Source organism: Pungitius pungitius, chromosome 15 (assembly GCF_949316345.1).
Source record: "Pungitius pungitius chromosome 15, fPunPun2.1, whole genome shotgun sequence".
In the NCBI taxonomy this organism is placed as follows: domain Eukaryota; kingdom Metazoa; phylum Chordata; class Actinopteri; order Perciformes; family Gasterosteidae; genus Pungitius; species Pungitius pungitius.
This window is the reverse complement of record NC_084914.1, coordinates 3,530,872-3,543,938: the sequence shown is the minus strand read 5'-3', so window position 1 is coordinate 3,543,938 and position 13,067 is coordinate 3,530,872. Positions and strand designations below refer to the sequence as shown.

The window sequence follows — 13,067 nt, the reverse complement described above, 5'->3', positions numbered from 1 at the left end:
TGTGTGTGTGTGTGTGTGTGTGTGTGTACTAGCGGACAGAAATGGAAACGGTTCCTTCTCAAATATCCCTGAGATGTGAAGACTCGATCCGAGCTTCATTCTGTCAAAGTGAAGTTGTGTTTTAGAGATTCACTCGAGTTGTTACGCGGATCTTGAAGTCCTTTAGAACAAAAAATAGAAATCCTTCATGAACAGAAACGATGATTGGATTTCATCTGGTTACATTTGGAGTAAGAAAATGAAAATAACAGAAGTAGAAGTATGTTTTCTTTTGTTAATATTGATCTATGGTGAGTTCCTGGAGTCAGTTTTTCAGAGTAAATATAAGGTGAACTTAGATACTGACGCCCCTCAGGAGCTTCTTTTGTGACAAAGAGGCTTCTGTCTAAAATGGCAAAGAAGGGAAAAATGTATTTTAATCATCAAGTCAATTTATTTTCATATTTTAAAATGCAAAGGACATAACAGGATTTGAGAATAAATCCAGGGTTGAGTGCACAAAAATGTTTCACTGCAAGCGATTATGTACAAGAAAGAAATCAACAAATCTCTACAGGATCCAACAGGTACTGCATCGATATTTAGAGTCGACTCTTTGAACCCAACAACGTAGACTAGACGGGACTTGGATTCGTTTGATTTACGGGACTTGGATTCGTTTGATTTATTTTTTATTTCTTTTCCTAAATCACAGCACATTGATTAATTTACATTTGAATGAACTTTTCCTGCTGACTCCAAAGCTCACTGTTTAGTGCATTAAGGACTGTTTGTCTTTCACTGAAGAGGTCGATGCGTACGTGGCCTCATAAACGGGCCTGTTATCTTTGAACCTCCTCCTCTTCTTCTTCTTCTTCTGCTGCTGCTTACCCATAAATACATCGGCTAGCAAACTCAAACTTGATTGTACCGTTTAATTAACGTGAACATTAGTGCGTCATTTGAATGCTAACAATCAATGGTTAGACTTCATTCTTTTCGCTCGCAGCACAAAGAACAGTTTGGCAAGAGTTTTTTTTCCGTGACGTTATTACAGAAACACGACTTCAGTCTGGGTGTAAATCATTTAGATAATTAGCTTTAAATTCCTCGTTGAGATCATTGTGTGTTTTCCACAATGCTCTGCTGCTCGCGGGTCTATTTAAAAAGATGGGGGGGGAAGGGGGGGTCAGTTCGGTAAGAGCTGCGGCATAAGAGCACAGTCCAGAGTGACGGGGGAACATTTATACACTGTGATCACCCATTTGGTTCCGATCACCTGGAACCGCCGGCGTCCAAGTCCAAGAAACGACGCCGCATGTGGATGCAAATATGCCTCTTTACGGAATACAAGATAAAAATGGATTTGAAAGCTATAATTCAGTTCGACACTATGCGTGCTATAGTAGAGACCCCAAAAACACTCACAACCAGTTAAAATCAAATGTGGAACGAACCATTTCTCAGAACACGGATGAGTTTAAATACACGAGTTACACAATTCTTCTTCTTTCTGTTTTTGTTTTTTTTCTCTTTTTTTTTCTTCTCTTTTTTAAAACCTCCAGTAAGGAATAACGAAAGTGCTCTGGTCAAACCTGTAAAAAAATAATTTATACACCCCCTCCCACCCCCCACCCAAACCGGACTGGAGGGTTTTGTCACAAAAATGGTTGACGACCGCTCTGCTCATCGATGGTCTTCTTCCCGGTCGCTCTGCTGCTCCCCTGCGGCGGCGGCGCCGCCGCCGCCCCCCCCCGGTCGCATTAGTTGTCATTTGTTAAAGGGGAGGCAGGCCGGCAGCGTGACGGTGGAACAGGACGGGCCCGCCAGGGGCTCCGCCACCTCCCCCTCCAGCTCCGTCCACGTTCCCTTCTCCGGGCTGTAGCAGATGGTGGACGACTTGTAGGCCCCCTGAGGAGAAGCACAAGACGCCGTCACTCCCCCCCCTGCTTTTTTTTTTTTGTCTCTAAAAGCGCCAATTGGCAGCAAAGATAGAGTCCCGGACGAGAGCCCGGGAAGGGAATCCGGGGTGCGAGGGCGTACCATGCTCCAGCTGTAGCCCCCCACCAGGAAGATGCTGTCGTCGAAGACGGCGCAGCCCGGCCCGCTGCGCCCCTCCAGGATGGGCGTCTGCAGGATGTTCCACTGGTCGGCCTTCGGGTCGTAACACTCCACCAGCATCACGTCCAGGTGGGAGAAACCTGCCAGAGGACCAAAGACCTCTTAAAAAAGGTGCATTCGTGTATCGCGTTAATGCAAGTGTGTGTGTGTGGGGGGGGGGGGGGGGGGGGGGGGTGGGAGGGGGGGAGACGATCTGGTTCTTGTTTGGCTTCGAAAAGCCCCTGAAAACACATTTCAGCCGCCAGCTCTTTGGGTTTTTCTCCATATCGGAGCCGAATGGGAACGAAGCACGAACCCAAAACACATCATTGTGATTCAGTAGCCTGTTCAGGTTACAAAAAAAAAAAAAAATTATACATATATTTCGTACCTTGATTGCTGGAGTATAAAAGAGGTCACGCAGTGAAAAAAAGGTCCACGGCTGCTCATAAGAGCCTCACTTTCCCTCGTGCCTCACGTGGACAAAAAAAAAAGAAGAAAAGTACGGATCCCGACCTCTTTTCCGCTCATTTCCCGAAGCGCTCGAGTGCTTACCTTTCAAATGGTTTCCGCCAATGGCGTAGAGGCGGTCGTTCATCCCCGCCAGCGCATGAATGGCCCGCTTTGTGTTCATATCCTGTTTCCTCGCCCACACGTCCATTACGGGGTCATAACAGTAGAGCCAGGACACGTACTCGCCATTGTGAACTCCTCCTGCAACAGGTAAATATAGAACTGTGCTTTCACAACAAAGCGGAGGTTACAGCGCCGAGGGCCGAACGCGCGGCGGCGGCGTGGGGGTGGGCGGGAGGGCGGGGGCGGGGGCGGGGGGGGTGGGGGGGGGCAAAGCGGCACGTGTCTCCTTTTTGCCATCGAATCAGTGCGAAATGCTGTGACGGCATCGAGCTGGGCCGTTAAAACGACGAGCGGCGCCGCTTCGAACGCAGACATTCCAGACGTGACCCGGGGTTGGTTTTCGAGGTGGCGGCGAATGGGAAAACGAAGGCGGGTGACGGGGGAGGTAAACACGGGCCCAAGCTGTTGCCTAGCAACGTTATTCTGTTGGAAAAATAAATTGTAAAAAAAAGGGGGGGGGAGGGGGGGGGGGCGATTCAGGCGGAGGGCGAATAGGGACACGTTCAGACAGTAAAAAATAGCGAGTTCTTTGAAGATTAAAGCTTGTGAACATGTTATATTATACATTATTACACATTAATACACAAGTGACTGACTTTTTGTTTCAACTAATTAATGTTAATGGCGGCTCCGACTTAAGCCACCAGCTCTGTGCAGAACCTCGGGGGCCGGTGCCCTTTGTTCCCTTTCTTTGATTCTTGTACGGTAACAATGTGCGTAATGTGTCATATTATGGAGTTAAAATGAGCTGGTTTCAAAACATTTGTAATTAACGCAACAAACCAGAACCTCTGACCTATAGGGGTTGGCAGTTGAGTTGCATCGTGGGTAATGTAGGCCCCGGGTTTTAAACAAAACGACTTTGAGCCGTCTATTGTGAGTTTTGAACATCAATTTACGATTTTTTAAATACTTTTAAACACAATATTAATGTCGATACTATTGTCAATTGCTGATGATTCGTGACAGAGCCACTCGTGATTGTTTGTCCTGGTGAATCTTTACGTTTGGTTATTCACAATGTGCTTGTACTTGGGTAAAATGTGTAGTGTCCCGGACATTAAGTATTGTGCCACTTATGGAATAGAATTATTCTGTAACCGTAACAGAAAATAGGGACGAGTGTGTGTACTTGTTCGACCCCGATCACATGACGCTGTAAATAAAGATCCCCGGGCTGATGTGGTCGGGTGTTGGCGGGTCTCTCTCTCCTCACCTGATATGTAGATCTTCCCGTTGTGCACCGCCCCCGCGTGGGCGGCCAGGGGCTGCGGCAGAGGCGACAGGTAGTTCCACTCGTTGGTCTCCAGGTTGTAGGACTCCACGCTGGACAGGTAGCCGCTCTCGTTCCTGCCGCCGACCACGTACAGGTGCTTGTCCAGGCGGCAGGCGAAGAAACTGGCTCTCCTGGGAGGGGGGAGGGGGGGGGGGGGGAGCATCATTAAACCCGGCCACCTCACACACACACACATACACACACACACACACACACAAGCCCATCAGTCTCCTGCGGGCGTCTTTTGGGGTCGCAGGAAACGACTTGCCTCTCCTGCATGGGGGGCAGCTGGATCCAGCTGTTGAACCTGGGGTCGTAGCGGCTGACGAAGTGGGTGCTGTGCTTCCCTGCGGGAGGAGAAGCCACAGAAATCAAGGGACGACTGCCTTCCGAACATCTGATACCCCACACGTGACCATCTGAGGGTTTTTTTTTTTTTTCCATCTCAAACGATCTGTGATGACGGGTTTTTGGCAACAAAAAAAAAAAAAAAAGGACAGTCTGGCGTCCTTTGATCCTTCACAGCCTTGGATCCTTACTACGAGCGGGCGCTCTTTACACTCCTCCCACGTAAAATGTTTCACTGTTAACAACAGTTATTTTTCCGTGCCGAGTGTTTCTGGTGGAGTGTTGTTTCGTCCACTTCAAAGGACGAAGTGGCCGCGCGGACGAGCGCTTCGTCCGCAAAAGGTGTCACAGAGAGAGGCAAGACAACGAAGGGTGAAATAAAAGCGGCGTCGTACCGTTTGGGTTCCACTGGTCCTCTCCGCCCAGCAGCAGCAGGAAGTTCTCCACCTCCACCACCGCAGTGATGGGCGCTGTTGTAAGGACATTACTGTGGACAGAAACAAGAATGGCGTCAATGGGAGCAAAAATGGAAAAGTCCTTCACGACGAGGACATCGACGCGGTGTCGCCAGACGGGAAATCTGAGCTGGAGGAGTGATGGCGGGGGAACCTCTAGTATGTGTAGAATAACAGCTGATCTTCTCAGGTCAAACTGAGTCAATAGAATTACAGTGAAACCTCGTAATAAACCTCAGCCACATCGTTTTCGATCGGTTCGACGAGCTCGTCGTACCCGCCGAGGTCCGGATTGCATGAGGGGGGCGGGGGGGGACATTGTGGTCACGGTGACGCAGTCAGACGGATGTTTCGCAGCGCTAAAAGGATTTATTTCCCCCTCCTCGTTGCTTTTTGTTTTTCCGTTCATCCATCTACAGGAAGTCATTTCTTGTGGGAAATCAAGCCTGTTGCCCCCTTAACCGGAACAAATGAAAATACGAAGCAGAGCAGGCAGTCTACTGTTTGCCGCCGCATCCATCCATCTGTGCGTTTATGTACATCTGTCCGTCATTCAGGAGGACCTAACTGCAGCGAGGGGGGGGGGGGGGGGCGCACCTTCTCTCCTCACGCCGCCTCACGTCTATAATCTGTGTTTATTGTATGTCCAATAAACACGACGCTTAGTCGGCATGAAGAGCAGCGGGTCTTCCCCCCCCACCACCCCGGTGTATGTTTTCATGCTTCATCTTCTTTCAGGGGGGGGGGAAGTGACCCCATCGGGGTGTAGAGAAATGGTCGTAGGTGACAGTCGTAATGAACACGATCGCGTTCACTCAATAAATCTCGGGCCCGGTGCCTTTTGAGCACAAATCAGTGGAATGTTAAAGCCCACCTGTCTGTCTCCATCAGTCATTTCCACTCCACCCCCCCCCCCCCCGCCGCCGCCTGATGGATCGCAGTTGCCGCAGAATTAGACAGCCTTGAATCTCCTTCCTTTCCAATTGGGCCCCTCGCTGCAATCTCACTCCTCTGCGAGGTGGGAGCCTCCGATAGGAACTAATGCTACGTGCGCTCAACACGGCTTCATCTCGCAGCGAGGAGGGGGGGGCGGGGGGGGGGGGGGGGGGGATTAGGTCGCCTGCCTCCAGTGCGCCCTTAAAGACGAGTGCCATACGACTCCCGGGTTCCCTTACACGCTATTTACATTATCATCCAGTCGGCGCACGGATGGGCGGCTCTTTATTTTGACGTCCAGCGACTAAAAATATCCCCCCTCCTCCCTGCCCCCCCCCCCCCCCTCCCCGTGCCCACGTGAAGAGAAGATTGTTGCTTTACGGTGTGTCTGCAGAAGGAGTACCGCCTACTCTACAGGTGCCTCAGATACAGGTGAGCAGTTGGATAAGTGCCTCAATGACGAGTGAAAAACAATGAAACACATCTGTTACGTCTCTGTAATGTGTGAGAATTACGACGCCCCCCCCGCCCCCCCTCTCTGTATCTCTCTCTCTTTCTCTCTCTCCCGCCTCGATCTCCCCCTCGCCCTCTGGGGGACGGACGCCATCCCACACTGCGCTCCGGGGCTCACTAGAGGGAGTCAGAAGCCTCTGCATAGACGCCGCCGTCCGTCCCCCCCCCCCCTCCCTCCCTCCCTCCCTCCCTCCTCTCCCACTTTCTTTGTTCTAGGCCCGACGCCGCGTGGGGGAGGAGAGGAGGTCCACGTGGGCACACTAGAGGGCAAACTTCCACTCCGGAACCAGCGAGCGAGCGGATCGATCCGACCGCAGCGGGGGGGGGGGGGGGGGGGAGGATCATAAGATTCTCCCCCCCCCAAAATTGCGCTGATGAATGTCTTAATCAAAAGGCTGTCGCTCTCAGCTTCGCCTCATTGAAAAGTCCTGATTGAATGTTAATAATGTGCTATTCCACATCCTTTGTGCGGAGGCTACATCAGATGCCCGCTAATGTGTTAAGGGGATGATTTTGCAGTTTTGTCCTTCCACTTGGCCACGGACCATTTGAGGGTTGACTTTTTTTTTTTAGTTTTTGAGTGATGGAAATCCCGGGTGACCTTTTGCGTGTTTAGGTCCACACTCGTGTGACGACACACACACACACACACACACACACAGACACACACAGACACAGACACACACCAGCGGGCTGCAGGCTGTTGTGCATGCGTGACTCCTTTAGTAAAAATACCTCCTGCAATAACAAATTAGTAGAGTTAGCTCGAATATTCTAGCAGCAAACCTTCTGCTGAATTCAAGAGAACAAACCCACAGCCCTTAAAGGGGAAAATGATTATATATATTATATATATATATATATATAAATAAAGGGCCCAGCTGACAGAGGACAGAGCCACGGCTAATGGGTACGAATGAGGAGCCACTGCCAAAGCATGGCTGCAACCAAAAAAAAAACTCAATATGTCTGGCAATGATGATGCAAAGGACACATACGGGTCCCCATTAGCTCTTGGTCGACCTTTGCAATGTGACAACAACGTAGTGGAGCGCCTTTGAAAGGTCAGGGAAGACAGAGAGAGAAAAGAGCGCGTGGTCCACCCTTCAGAGGTAAGAACAGGTTCTCTGTGGACTTATTATAAAAAAAAAAAAAAAAAACGTATTTTAATGCGATATCATAAAACCAATACCCGTACCCTGGGGTGAATTCCTACATGAGACGTGTCTATCCTCTCGCTGTTACACCAGTAACGTTTGCGTGTTTCATGTTTGCCAGCATTACAGCCGCTCTTTGCCATTTAACTCACTTTAAATAAAGCGAATGTCAGCGCAGACACCAGGTCAGCGGGCTGTGCTTAAGTAGCTCTCAGGAGTTGATCAATGCGAGGGAATAATCAGGCTAAGCTTTAAGAAGGTGTTGAGGAAAGATGCTTTACTTCTCTCTCTCTCTGTCATTAGATCCAAGTGTAAAGTGCATCGTGCATCCTGCCAGCAGATCTCAGCAAAAAAAAAAAAAAGAACCCAAGTGGAGCCGGGCATGAAGCTCCACAGTGCGGCGAAGTCACGCTCTGTTTAAAAACTTATATTAAAAGTAATAGTGATACATTATTACCTAAAGGATTTAGGAAACTCCTTCCCCTCATTTTCCATGGAAATTAACCTGCGTTAAAGTCATCCATAGGAACTACTTTTTCTCATCATTACAGCCACTAACACAAGATGCCTCAGGTTAAAAAAAAAAGAAAAAAGAAAAAAAAGAAAGAAAGCAGCAGAGCCTTCCGCTACTCACTTGTGAGGATCTTCCATGTCTTTTTCTCGTCGTCGTAGTACTGGACCAAATTGCTGGGGAGGCGATCGGGTCCAGGAGGCAAACCACCCACCAGTAACAGCATTCTCTTATTGGAACGGATTCTGTAATGTCAAAAGTGTGTGTGTGTGTGTGTGTGTGTGTGAGAGAGAACAAAACAGGAAGTGAGCCTTGGAGATGAACCAAAAAAACTAGGCTCAACCTTCACCTGGAAACCTCTTAAAAAAAATGTCTTAATTGGCCTAATAGCTTTGCCCGGCGTCTTTTATTGTTCTCACTCTGAAAATGTAAGAATACAATCATTAAAAGGAACAAATGGAACCAAAGGATTCAATTAAATAACTGCTTGCCGTCACAACTACTGAACACGCCGCTTCATATCGGGCCTGATTTGAGCCTCGCTTTCATTAAGATAAAACACAGCTGCAATGAAACATGGTGCTCATCCTTCTGTTATCGATCGGTTATTGCACTCTGAGGATGTATTTTTCCAATTAGCTGCGAGGAGAAGAAGCTCCTGCTGGAGGCCAGAAGCACAATCGAGCACATAAACCTTCCCCCGAACAACGTCTCCTTTTCATTGGCTGCAATGACTCATGTGACATCTCTGAGCCAGTTCCAGAGGGATTTCCTGTTTTTTTTTTTTTTTTTTTTAATTTAAACTGATATATAACCTAACAGTCACACACTTTATTGTGCATTAATGACCGTTATCTGGCTCATAAGGGACTGGAACACAAATCTACCGATTAATCACAATAAGCATCAGAAGGTTAAGAGCAGCTGGCCTTTATCTCCGTCCACGTTCACCTTTCTCATATTTTACTTTTCCACGCTTGGGAAATTCTCTCTCTCTCTCCGCCACTGGCCCACTCGGAAGTGTTTTGGGGTTATTCATATGCAAATGAGCCCCTGGACATAGATAATGGTGATTAATTGAGAGGAGAGAAACAGCGGCATGTGATGCCAATTAAGAGGATTCCTGATCCTCTGCTCATTCCAGTCCATACGTGGGAATAGATGTGTTACTTGTTGTCTCCGTGCTGCGGCTGCTTCAGAAGGTTTATGCAGACTCATTTAACACTTACTGAAATCTCCTGTTTACCAAGCGGCTCTCCTTTGGGTGCAGATATGTACAAACATGGAAATAGAACATGGAGCTGGGCCTATTTCTGTGAGCGAGACTTGTTATCTAACCGGGAAATTTAGGGGACACGGCCAGAGTCTTTAATCAGAGAATCTTTCATTATAACACGTGGCTAAATATATTCCCTTCTGAGCATATTCCATTGGGTTTCTTCACTCACACCAGAATTGTTCCGTGATTACCATGTAATCCTGGTAACAATTAAATCAGAGCATTTCAAATGGTATTCATGAGAGTTGCTGCGCATTACCTTTATCTCGTCTCCTGCATCTTGTCTACACTGATTAGGGAGCAATTACACAGATGTGTGAGGGAAATAGCGAGTTTTTTTTTTTCCTCCCCTCACTAAAACATGAGGTAAGTTCCTAATTATGGGTACAGTGAAGCACAGAGTAGACCGAGACCCCTGTATTTCACAGGACGAGCCAGTCCTCATTAGCTGGGCCCTCCGACCTCTGACCGACCACCACCCACCGGGTCCAGACCGCTGCAATCCTACTTTGTTCAAATTTAACACGTGGGAGGACCTCATCCTAATCCTAATCACCTCACGCCCACTCAACGCAAGCTCCTCGGCCGTGTGTGTGTGTGTGTGTGTGTGTGTGTGTGTTTGTCTCTTCCTCACCTGCTGGCCGTGGTCTGCCTGCAGTGCTGCCTGAAGGGCATCAGGTGGTAGTTCATGGCGTCCATGAGTAGCTTCTGGCACACGGGGTCAGTCCTCATGAAGTCAACGGACTGCACCCTCTCCACCAGCTCCGGGGCAGGTATGAGGGCGAAGCGCAGCCTCTTCATGAGGTCGGGCGCGTGGTGCATGCGACTCTCCCGGTCATGCTCCAGCCAGAGGACCGACATCTGGAACAGCGCCAGCTCCGACTCCACCGGCGGCGGCAGAGCGTCCAGCATGGCGCACATCTCCTCAAAGTTCAGCAGTAGCACGTCCTCCACCAGGTACTTGTTGGCCAGCTTCTTGGTCTCATCCAGGCCGTGGAGCGCGGCGATCTTGCAGATCTGCTTGTAGTTCTGCACGGAGATCTGGTCGTTGAGGAACTGCACGCTGAGCTTGGTGATCTGGGGCACGTTGAGGATCTTGCTCACCGACAGCACCTCCTCCACCGTGTCCAGGGAAAGGGTCACGTTGGCGGTGTACAGGTACTCCAGCACCAGCCGTAGTCCGATGGACGAGCAGCCCTGGAGGACCAGGTTATTGATGGGCCTGGAGCCCGGGGTGGCCAGCTTGTCGTCGGGCGAGGACGAGGGGGTCCCGCTGCTGCCCTGGTCCCCTTTGCTCCCCTCATTGTTGATGACGTTGTGGGAAGAGAAGAGGGATCTGAAGTACTGGGAGCAGGAGGCCAGCACAGCCTTGTGGCAGTGGAAGTGCTGTCCCTGGGCGGTGAGCGTCACATCGCAGAACAGCTGCTTTCTCCAGAGGAGGTTGAGCCCGTGTAGCAGGGTGTCACTGTGTGTGGGGTCAAAGGTGGATGTTCTGTCACCCGATCTGGACATGACTCGCCGGCTGGGATCGCCACCTGGGCAGCAACAAACACACCGTGCAAGTCATTTACCCCGGGGGGGTCACGTGTTCGCAACACACACACACACACACACACACACTAAGGATGCAATCGATCACCTAATCGAATAGAACGATTTCTCGAGTTAAGTTATGGAACAGATTGAGGGGGGGGGGGGGGGGGAGAAACGCATCTCCAGGCGGAGAGACTCGACATCCGACGGACTTTGCGCTCACGGAGGTGAACCGCAGTAGTTCCCCCTCCACCCCCCCCCCCCCCCCGAGAGGCTTCCAGATGGAGGCGAAAGAAGCGGGGGGGGGGGGGGGGCTCGGGTCTCTCGAAGGAGAAAAAAGGCCCCCCGAAAAAAGCAAACAAACAACCGGAGGAGCTGCGGCGCTTCTCCTCCCGGAGACCGCGGGGAAGTTGTCGTATTTTCGGGGGAGGTGGAGGGGGGGGGAACGCGGAGGACGGATAACACGCAGCATTCAGCCAAACACTTTGTCCCTTCTCCTGTCTCTTTGCTGCACGCACACATACACGCGCACACAACGAGGACACGGCGCACGGATCCACGGAGTCTTACGAAACCGGCGGTCGGTCGGGTCTCCCGGAGCCGCCGGCCGGTCCGCCTTCAGCCCGCCGCGAGCGGGACGCGATGCCGGGGCGCCGACAACCGCACACGGGGGGCGGAGGAGAAGAAAAATAACAAAAACAAAACACACGCAGCTCTCGGTAAAGTTAAACGCCACACACGCATTATCTTATCGTTTCGCAAAAGAAAAGGGGGAGGAAAAAAAAAAAAAACGTGCGTAACGTGTGTAGAGTTAAAGGCGCCCGCGTGCACATTTCCCTCTAAAAGCGCCGCTCACAACTAAACGACGCGAGCGGAGGAGCAGCCAAACTTACCTGAGACTTCAGCTCCTGGCACGGGGAAAAAAACACACACACACACAAAAAAAAACAGAAAGTCAGCTTCAGGATCCCAATATTCTCCTGTGAATATTTCCTTTGTTCTCCTCCTTCTTCTTCTTCTTCTTTCTTTTTTTTTAGAGGAATGTCCCGTCCTTCTGCTGCCTCAAAACCACCATTGACTCCAACTCCACCAAAGTCCCTGTTTTTCTTTCTTCCAGGTTATTTGTTGACGGCGTGATCATTTGTTCTCCCGAATTAACAAGAAGTGTGTGAGAGTGTGTGTGAGAAGAGGGAGCTGTGCTTTCTGCAAGAGGAGAAGAAGAAGAAGAAGAAGAAATATACGTGTGACAAATTATGCTACCAAGAAACAACACATCATTATCCTTGGGCCTGGGGCTCAGTGAGTCGTAACGAGAGTAATAGGAAATCCACGGTTGGGGAGAGAAACGGTCGTGCATGGCCGGTGGAGAGAGACCATGCAGGGGTATGGATGCTGGAGAGACTCGCAAAATTATGGCTCAAGGCTATTGTAAAAACTGTCGAGCGTAAATGACTGCGATTTCAAACATCTATGGAAGAAAGAAAGGAGAAAAGGGGGGGGGGGGGGGGGAAGAGAAAAACCGAGTCTTTTCCCTCGCTGTTATAGAGAGAACCGTCAAGTTTTAGTGCGCATTGCTAATTAGTCAATTTCTCTCTGCCTTCACAGCCCGACGACTTTGCTGCTGAGCTGAAACTGCTAATTTCTGGGACCAGCCTTTTTTTGGCTGTGAACTGGATGGATGAATGGCTTGTCTCGCACAAATGACAAAAAGCCCCTGCCTTAATCTCCATCGCCAAAATAACCCCTCATCTCCATTCTGCTCCTGCTAGTCCTTTAGGGAGGGGGGGGGGGGGTGGGGGTGGTGGTGCTTCGACACAAACTCAAGTTTAGCATCTGCACCATAAAGAAACGCGCATGTTGTGTTATAATGATTATTAAAATGGCCTATACAAATGATGTCTATGTGATGTAAAGTTGTACAACACGCCGCGCGTTCCTCTCGGTACCCTTCTTTCACAACGCGAGGTCCATGGGTGCAGCCCCCCCCCCCCCCTACCAACACACACTGCGCTGGGACCCGATCCGGCATCGTCACGGTGACGCGTTGCATGGGAGGAGTCCCGGGTTGGACACCTTTACGAGACCCATTTTACCTGTTACAGGAGATCGAGGCGTCGCACAGCGGTTGTTGACCTTGACCTCGCGGTACAGCCGAAAAGGCCCCGCGTGGCTTCAGTCCATGTGAGGGTATTGGTGGCAACGAGCCGTCGGGGTGGGGTGGGGGGGGGGATTCATTTTTTTTCATTTTGCGGCGGGTTTTCAAATCAGCGAAATAACGTCGCCGCTAACCCGACCCAAAAACGGTGACGACGTGCTACGATGTGTCAATTAAACGCCGAGCTCA

At 50.2% G+C, this 13,067-nt stretch overlaps 1 protein-coding gene across 1 annotated transcript; it reads right to left on the bottom strand.

Annotated features, from left to right (window-relative positions):
- Positions 1-648: 648 nt before the first annotated feature.
- klhl14 (kelch-like family member 14) lies at positions 649-11,464 on the bottom strand. Its single transcript, XM_037457421.2, is given in 11 exon segments — positions 649-1,890; positions 2,023-2,180; positions 2,635-2,793; positions 3,932-4,122; positions 4,260-4,338; positions 4,735-4,795; positions 4,797-4,820; positions 4,822-4,826; positions 8,035-8,156; positions 9,825-10,725; positions 11,294-11,464. Coding segments are annotated over 10 exon segments (1,818 nt in total). The 5' UTR covers positions 10,703-10,725; positions 11,294-11,464; the 3' UTR covers positions 649-1,749.
- Positions 11,465-13,067: the final 1,603 nt, after the last annotated feature.